Source organism: Pinus tabuliformis, chromosome 9 (assembly GCF_031772625.1).
Source record: "Pinus tabuliformis cultivar Carrire ecotype Pingquan chromosome 9, CPIR1, whole genome shotgun sequence".
Taxonomy (NCBI): domain Eukaryota; kingdom Viridiplantae; phylum Streptophyta; class Pinopsida; order Pinales; family Pinaceae; genus Pinus; species Pinus tabuliformis.
Window position 1 is genome coordinate 1,444,499,856 of NC_142307.1, and position 9,957 is coordinate 1,444,509,812.

Below are 9,957 nucleotides of genomic sequence, written 5' to 3' on the forward strand. Positions count from 1 at the left end.
CAAGACTATGCATCTTTATGTCACCCTCAAGGGAACCTAGAGTGGGGATTGTGAGTAGAGTTAGAAGCAAGTTTATGAAACCTATTGGGTCCACTTTAGATAACTTCTTCTTATACATAATGTATCTAGTCATAGTTATGCTTTCAAGGGAGGAATAGTTTCTTTAACCAAGAGGATAGGGTAGGGAGTATTTTCTTTACTCTTGACTTTTGGATTTGTTCACCTCACATTTATATAAAATACAAAGTGCGATAAGAATTTTAGAGAGGCTTCTTTTTTTAATCCCAAATCCAAATTTTTGTTGACATTCAATTGTTTTCAAACTCATAATAAAATATTACCAAATATTTATATAAAGAAATTTACTCTAAAAACAATTATAATAAATAGGAATGTAATATTTATAATTTTTAAATTTAATTATCTGAATATTCATTTTGTTAATTAATAATAATAATAATTATCTAAAAGAATTTATATGCAAAAATATATAAAATAAAAATATAAAAGCATTATTTTTTTCATTTATATTTAAATGTGTTTTGAATTAATATATAGGTTGTTTATATATAAGTATTGATATTTTTTTTTCAATATTTCTTTCATTTAAGAAAAATATATAAAATTAATATTTTATATTTAATAATTTAGTAAAGTTAGGGATAACTTTTACTTATATAATTCAAAAATATACCTAATAGATCTTTAATTATTATTGTTTTATTATTGAGAAACTAAATATTAATAAAAAAGATAGATATTTAGTTTTATTATACGTATATATATATAATATTTTTAATAAAATTAATAAAGAGTTTAATAATGTCGATGATGAAGCATAAAAAGATAAAAGAAATTATTATATTTTTTTAGTCTTAGCACATATTTCCTTAAAAAAAGCTTTAAAAGAGAATTAAGTTATCCAAAAGAACACATCAAAATGGTGGTGATGGCTCAATATCCTCTTTATATTTTGTGAAATCTAGGTATGCTACTTTTTTTTTCTAGGATAGACACTTTTTATGCAACATCTAAAGTTCTTGAGGATCTTATCTATGAAATCAATCAATCAACACTTTTCCCATAATTGTTTTCAATCGATAGTAGATGTCACTTGTTTTCATGTATTAAGTCTCTTGATATCTTGTATTGTTAGTATTGGGAATCCAACTACTAACATTTTCCTGAATTTATTGATTCGATATGAAATTTCTTTCTCTGTGATCCTCCTCCTGTGCCTAAGGAATTTCCCTCCTAATTTCAAGAGTGATCACATACGAATACCTAGTTGCATAGCTCCCTACTACCACTTGAACTCTAGAATGTAAAGAAAATTGGGCTCTCCTACCCCACCTTCTTGAAGGATGATGTCACCCCATCATGGAGGAAAATAATATAGAAGAGTAGGACCAAAGGGATAGCTCTAAGGATCCAAGAGATGGATAAATTATATTAGAAATCACTAAGGAAGAAATCCAAAAATCCTCACGAAGATCTCCAAACCTATGAAATAGTTGGAATAGAAAAAGGAGGAGAACAATGGGTCTGCCAAGCTCACAAATATAACGAAAAAATAAATAGCCTAGTGAAACAAAAAATGGTGACCCACAAAGGAGAGCATAAGTTGGAAGGAACTAAGCTAAGTGAAAAGAGAATATTCCAAAGGATAATAGAACAATACATAGACCTACACAATCTAGAGATAGAAGAGAAAACAAAATAAGAACTTGTAAAAGATGAAACCAACCTCAAAGGAGATGATCCTAGGAGAAAGAGAATCCCTAAGTCAACATGATGAGAAATTGAATCTACATCAAAATAGAGTCATGCAACTAGTCATGACCATGTATTCACTCTTATTACTCTCTAGGATTCCCATCTACCTAGAAATTCACATCATACTAGAGAAAATGCTTCAAAAATTCGCTTAAGCACTCAAACTTCTAGAAGAGATAAAATAAACCCCAAGGATTAAAGGAAAAATAGAAAATGAAAATAAAATCTCCTCTCCTTGAATTATACAACCTTAGGTCATGTCCTCTAACCTCCATTCTTTCATACATGATTATGTCCTCTAACCTCTATTATAAGGAACTAAGCTAAGTGAAAAGAGAATATGCCAAAGGAAAATAGAACAATACATAGACCTACACAATCTAGAGATAGAAGAGAAAACAAAATAAGAACTTATCAAAGATGAAACCAACCTCAAAGGAGATGATCCCTAGAGAAAGAGAGTACCCAAGTCAAGGTGATGAGAAACTGAACCCACATCAAACAAATTCATGCAACTATTCATGACCATTTATTCACTCTTATTACTCTCTAGGATTCCCATCTACCTAGGAAATTGACATCATACTAGAGAAAATGCTTCAAAATTTTCCTTAAGCACTTAAACATCTAGAAGAGATAAAATAAACCCCAAGCATAAAAGGAAAAATAGAAAATGAAAATAAAATCTCCTCTCCTTTAATTACACAACCTTAGGTCATGTCCTCTAACCTCCATTCTTTCATACATGATTATGAGGTAACCAAATTACATACCTTTTCACACTACCATAAGCTCAAAAGCCATCGAATAGTTAAGGATACCACCTAAAACTATTACTCTTATTCTGAATGCTACAACATGCCAACCCATTCATATGATATGCCAACTATATGGGACATTGTACCCCATAGATAAGTCAACTATACACATGATTCTAGTCATGTTGAGATATCACTCTTCGTTAGAAAGAAAGGTCCTAAGAGGAAATATTCTCACAAAGTTTTTTGAGAGATTGAATTTCCTTCATTGGATAATTTAATAGCTAATTTATTCCCTAGCCTTCTTACATGAGTAATAATGCACATCGAGGCTTATGCTAATAAAGAATTCACTCTTTCCAATCCACCTTCTATCTTCCAACTATTAGAGAGTTTTGATGTAGGAGAGCCATTCTATAATTTCTTTGCCATTGTAATTATAATCTAAAAGTATCTTTCAATGATTAAACTTTTAATTTTTTCCTAAACCACCACTTGTGCCCTAAATTATAGGACATAGAGCTGCATTAAATTGCTTCTAGCAAAACTCACAGGCCTCAGATATATAAATGTTTTTTTTATTCTCATCACTAAATGCCTCACCAAAACTAATTAGGCTTGCCTTCTTATTCCTAAAAATTGAATTTGAAAATTTAACTATATAAATTAATACATTTATTTTGAAACAATATATACATAAATTTTGTGATTAGTAAATGATAATAAGAAATATTTAAATTAAAAAAAATTCTTTAATGAATAACTTATACCAAAATAACTAGATAAAATAATGCACTTCATAAATTTAATTTAATTTTTCAATAGAAATAATCATCTTTAATATTCTTAATGCAAATATTTAATGAGATTTTTTCAGATTACATGTTAAATTTTCCAAGTCACAACTTGGAAAAGATTACACATTAAAGTTTTATGATGGCTAAAAGGTCCAACCGGGTCAAGCAAATTTGAAAAAGTCCATAAAGGGTCCAACAGGGTCAAATTAAGGATCGTTAAATTTTACGGGTCGGGTCAAGCAAATTTGAAAAAGTCCATAAAGGGTCCAACAGGGTCAAATTAAGGATCGTTAAATTTTACGGGTCGTTGAAGGTCCATACAAAGGTCAAATATTAAATATTTTAAATGATCCATAAATCCATTTGGGTTCAGGTATTTGGAGAAAGTTCAATTATAAAACAAGGTTCGTTACATGCTAAATTAAGCTTCTGAGATTTGGACAAATATTAAATATTTTACATGGTTCTTAAATTCATTTCGAGGGAAAAAGTTCAATTATGAAATTTTACGGAGGGACCAATTAGCCCATCTATATGGAATGAAAAATAATATGTCTACTATACCAATGTTTTGACATTATAATGTCTATCTCTCATTATTATTTCACTACTTACCCTCTTATCGGTGGTAATCATGATCACTCGGTCTTGGAAGCGGGAAGGATTACGTGATACATAAGTTGGGATGAGTGCGTCAGCAATATGAGCAAACTGTTTCGAATTGTGATCGTACAATCACTACTTTTGCTAGAGGGTGGTCTATTGAGTGGTTAAGGCACTCCTAGATGATAAATCACTTGTTGATGAAATACACTAATTTAATTCATGATAGGTTGTTATTCATTGACATAGCTATGATATAGATTCCTAGATGTTAAGTCACTTATTGATGTTAAGTTACTAGTTTAATTTCACTTGTTGATGTTAAGTTACTAGTTCAATTCTCGACCCTATTATATTAGGTTGTTATTTTGTGACATAACCATGATATAACTTTACTATTCTTTGACATAACCATAATATAACTTTACTATTGTCAAACTTAAAAAAAAATACAAAATTTAAATAAACTATTTAAATATCTATATTAACAATTTAATGTTGATATCAATTTATATATATATATATATATATATATATATATATATATAATAAAAATAAAAAATATTATTTAAATCTACAATCTACAGCGTTGTATAGTCAATCAAAATTTTCTTTGCCATCATTCAATATTGATAATTATTAATATTTATCATGTTCTCAATTTTCTTTAAACCACACCGCCAATATATATTATGTACTTGTAATTAATAATTTATATTATTAAACCTATAATATTTATAAATTATTAAAAATATAATATTTATATATTAATAAGAATATGATATTTATATATAAATATTGAATTTTTTTCATTTATACTCCGTTAAAATATAAATATGTTTTATCTAAATAATTTAATCATGTAACGTAGTCCGGAACCCGCAACAACGTGTTCTGTAAAGGGAGTCCTTTCGCAAGCTGTGAAGAGACTCGTGCGTGAAGGTTCCAAGCTCTAAACCCCTCCCCTCTGTAGATATATAAAATCTCAGTGGGGCCAATATATTGTGTGTGGCCAACAAATGATATGATCTACACGGAATTGTGAGAATTTACATCATCATGAGTCATGGTTTTTAACCAAAGGTGAACTCCATGAATCAAACAAACAAACTAGCCAAAAAAATTATTTAGATATATTTTGAGTTAAGACGATTTATTCATTGAAGTAATCTTTTATAACTTATTAATATCAATTTTTAAGCGACTCAAATTAAGAATTTAATATAAATGTTAAAATAAAATTATAATAAAATAAAATTGAATTTAAAAAATTAAAACATGAAATAGCAATCGAACCATTTAAAATAACCAATCGAGCACAAAATTGTTTTTTTTACTATTGTAATGTATATTTTAAAATTGTAATTATAAGTAGTATAAATTAATATATTCTCTAAATTTATAGATAATTATAATTTAATAAATTGAATTTGTAAATTTGAGTTAGATTTTTATATTTTTATAATTATAATGTTCTTTTTCAAAATTTTAATATGTAAAAGTAAAAGTGTAAATGTACAAATTTAGTAGTGATTAGTATAATTAAAATTTAAAAAGAAATCATTCCCTTGTGGATTTAAAGTAATTAATTATTATAACTTTTAAATTGTGTTGAGTTTTAAAGTAATTAATTATTATAACTTTTAAATTGTGTTGAGTTTTAATTATGTGATAGTTTTCTAAATATCTAATATATTTGTGAGTAGTCTACTTTTTATCTAGGATAAATAAAATGATTAAACAATGTTTGTGAAAACCCATTGTATTATTCATAAATAAGGAATGGAAAAATTAAATTTTTTGATAATGATAATGAAATAAAGAGGACAAAGTGAATTATGAAAAATTAATTTTCTTGATAATGATAATGAAATAAAGAGGAAAAAGTGAATTATGAAATTTAGAAAAAAAGTTTATTAATATAATTGTTAGTCTAGTTTTTCTAGTTCGTTGATATCCTTCCATAATGCATAGATCTCTTCCCTATGATGCAGAAGATCGCTAGCTAGAAAACACAAAAAAACAAAAAAACCAAATCAAAATGCAGTTATCTTGATACTTTGAATATGAATACAAAGAAAATTTTATAAGAATCTTCAAACAATTTTATCACTACCAATGAATAATTGTGAATGGGAAGTGAGATATTTGTCTTTATAAAGAGAAATCCCAAATCTATCTTTGAATGGGAAGTGAGATATTTGATTTTATAGAGAGAAATTCAAAAGACTAACTTTGGTGGAGGGTGGTATAGGATCAATCACGGAAAATAAGCACCACATTGGCAAGGCTTCTATATTATGAAATACTTGCTATGTAAAAATAAAAAATAAAAATCCAAATTTTTATAATTTTAATTGGAACTTAATAACTATTGCATAAGATATTTGCAAAGTTTGTAAAAGGGTTCCAACTTATATATATATATATATATATATATATATATATATATATATATATATAAAAAGCTTGAATTGATATGATATAAGTTCTATGGGAGGGGATAATAAGTTCCAACAAAAAATAAATCACTAAGCAAAGACAAAAAATCATATTAATTAGTCAATATTAAGTTTTTAATTAGGGTGGCCGAGAACTTAATATCAATTTAACTAATATTTTAAATTTAATTCGTTAAATTTCCAAATTAAAGAAAAAGTCTTTACAAAAGAAGAATTGACCACCATCCAAGATTCTAAATATTTATTTGGTTGTTTTGAGTTTTTTTTATTGTTTTAGTTGCATCACCTTGATATTGTTTTTAAACATTGCAGTTAGGGAATGGAAAAAAAGTGAAAGAAGAATGAAGATGAAGAAGAGTGTTTGAATTGGAGTACTTTAGTCACACATACATATTACATCTACACACAAAAACATAATAGCTCATAGACATTTTTAATCCATCTCTACTTTTCGTGCAAAATGCTTTATCGATATATCCAATCATACTATATTCACAAATAAGATTATGGAGTGGGACAAACATTATATACTCTATGGATATATAGGATAAAGTTGTGTGGGATTGGAAAAAAAAAATGTTTATATTTTCTTTGAATATTTTCATTTTTTTTACATCATGTTATATGTACTTTCTTCTCAATTTTTTGGTTTGTAAAATATATATTTTTATGTATATAAATTTTCATTTAGATATGTTATTATTTGATATTTATGTATAGCTTTTTGGCAATGAAATATTTTCATACAGTAATTTTGAAAGTAAAATATATGTGAAGTAAAAAGAAATTGTATATAGCCAAGTTATGAGTGAAATGCATGTACTCTAAAAAGAAATTGTATATATTCTCATATAATTTGACTTAAATTATAAAACTATGGCGAAAAAACTCCACAATTATCACATAATTTCACTCAAAATACAGAAAAAATATACAAATCGAAAAGATTTTCAATCAATCAGTGCCGCTTGTGATTCCAATACACTTCCATTAGCAAATTGGATTCTATCATAAACCCCGAAAATGCTATCAATTTCTTGTTTTGTGAGGCTCTATACACTTCACATAATCACACATAAACATGCCACTGAATCTCAACTGATTTCACTTTTCAAACAAAATTTAAATTCACCTTTCAAACAAAATTTAAAATTCTAGAACATATTGAAGATGTGAATATTCGTTCATATTTAACCCTAAATAGTAAGTATTTTTCAAGGACAATTTAAATTTAGTTAAACGTGGTATTCAATTGATTTCACTGGTCAGGGAAAAAGTTTAAATTTCCGCAAAATTTGACTATTTGAAGATTAAGTTGTTTAAAGGTGAGGATTTCTGTCCTAAATTTCAAGAAAGAGTATAACTCACTCGGAAATGTCTAATTATTTTTTTGTTTCCATTTATCTGACTACATGTTACAGAATGGCGAAACGGAAATGTCATTTTATCCGTTAAATTTGAGAGTGGGTGTCTTTGCATAAGCGTTGACATTCATGCTATTAGAAATAAAGAACCACTTAAAAGAAGAATTATCCATATGAAGCTCTCTTTTAAGAGAGCATTGCATGGCTTTGTTTTTATCAAATTTTACATCCCTTCGCACAACTATTATGTTGACAGATGGCATGTATACACGATAGTTGTAGGGAGTTTCTGTGTAACTCAAAAATACCTCCAATTTCTCTGTTAGCTCTAGCTTCTTTCTTGATTTTTTGGAGACATGGTAGTAAATAAAGGGTGCAAAGTCCTGAAGTGTGACACATCTAGGTTTCTCCCCGAGAAATCCTCCTCCAGTGTAAACATGCCAAGAATTTGATGAAGCGTCATGTTCTGCAAATGTAGAGGTAGTCTGTCACGACTCCACGACAATTATACCAAAAAAAAAAAAAATTAATTGTATAGTCTAGGCCTAACATCCGCCCATATATAATCAGCATGGATTACCCATGTGCGTAAATATAATTTTCCTTTAATTACTGCAACCATGGCTATATATTAACTCATACAAATATAATCTTTACTTCCATAACATATCAACCTGTTTGATTAAAAATCATTGGTGAATATACAATGAGCTAAGTCAAAGGTGACACATTTCGGCTTTACTACCCGACCAAACCTGGTGCCAAGTGGTGAATGCGTGGTTAATATCTTCACCTACCTCTGCCAGGTGGCTAGCACCGTGCAGAGGCCATGTGAAGCCTCGGTAACTTCGCGGGGTTTAGCGCGCCAGATCTTCATTTGGATGAACGGCCCAGATCACATAACTGGATCCAAGGGCTCACGATGGTTCAAGGGTTTTAAGGGTTTTATAAACCACCGAGCCGTGGTTTTCGGGTTCATTTGCATCTGTTTGGAAGAGGGCCGCATTCTGCTCCGCTCGGCAGCCCTCCATGCACCGGTGAGCAAACTTGCAACGCCATTCCAGGTGCTTTGACCTCCATTACGCGCCATATACAGGTCTTCTGCACTGATAAATTCATATATGTTTATGCTTACGGTGTCTTATTTATACTCTGGAGTTCCTATTGTTCTGAGCTTACCTTGCTTGCTATTCTGCTTACAGGTATTTGATTCGGGGTTCAATACCGCGCGAAGGGTCATTATGCAGCCACTGCACTCACAGGTATTTACCCATTACGTTTTTCCAGCCGGAATCATGGTTAAACTTAATAGAAAGGTTTATTGTTACGGCTTATCTTATGGTGATTTCTTCCAGCCTGAGGTGTTCCTCATGGCGGTCTATTTAAATGGCTCAGGGTTCTATCATTCGATCAACCCTGGCTCAAATCGTGGACGGCCTTTCCATCTTTGATTATACAGTTTGTGAATAACTATCCATTCAGCATTCTGCCAGGTTTCATGTATTACATGATTGAGAGTTTACGGCCCTCTGCCGGAACCATAATACCCAAATGTATTAAGACCTCCGCACGTTTACTGTTGTTATTTGACATGAGGGTTTCTATTTAAATTTCCAAGTTTTTGTATGAATTTAGGACGGTCAAGAGCCTCCTTCAGTACTCTGGACATTTGGACTTTTATATTGCTCTTATACCCAACCAGGTTCCTGTTATAATAATTTTAAGAATTTGCTATGGAATACCTTGCATATGTTTATCAATGGATTTCGTTTATTCTGGAATTCTGTTTTACTTTACCACATATAATGTTGATTTACGAAGGTATAATGCTTGACATTTGTATAGGTTCACTGTTATTCAATGACCACAGAGTTTTTGATTTATTTAGTTGAGGGTTTTACTCACGTACTCATTGGTTACATGCGACTATTCCATGGCAGTACCTGGCCGTCCCTTATACAGGGTTTGGTTGCCCGGTGACCTCGTGTCAACCTCGCACCATTAACGGCTTACTCTGTTCTTTATACCAGTTGGAAATGTTTAACGATACCACTATGGTTTTTCTTTCGCATAAGTTCCGAGCATAATAATATGCCGCTGTGATTTCTTTTGCAGTAGGTTTGAACATAATGTTATCTAACCCTCAGTGCAGGGTCTGTTACGTTCTTGTTATAGTCTTATAATATGCTTGAGGACA

The 9,957-nt window shown here is 29.8% G+C and overlaps 1 protein-coding gene across 1 annotated transcript in view; it reads left to right on the forward strand.

Moving 5' to 3' along the window:
* Nucleotides 1–9,351, forward strand: part of LOC149154000 (GDSL esterase/lipase At1g71250-like) — a 126,864-nt gene extending 117,513 nt beyond the window's left edge. Inside the window, exons 4-6 of the mRNA XM_089444007.1 lie at nucleotides 8,721–8,856; nucleotides 8,963–9,022; nucleotides 9,156–9,351. Coding sequence (XP_089300133.1) covers nucleotides 8,721–8,856; nucleotides 8,963–9,022; nucleotides 9,156–9,230 — 271 coding nt within the window. The 3' untranslated portion in view covers nucleotides 9,231–9,351. The remainder of the gene's footprint in view (nucleotides 1–8,720; nucleotides 8,857–8,962; nucleotides 9,023–9,155) is intronic.
* The last annotated feature ends 606 nt before the right edge of the window (nucleotides 9,352–9,957 follow it).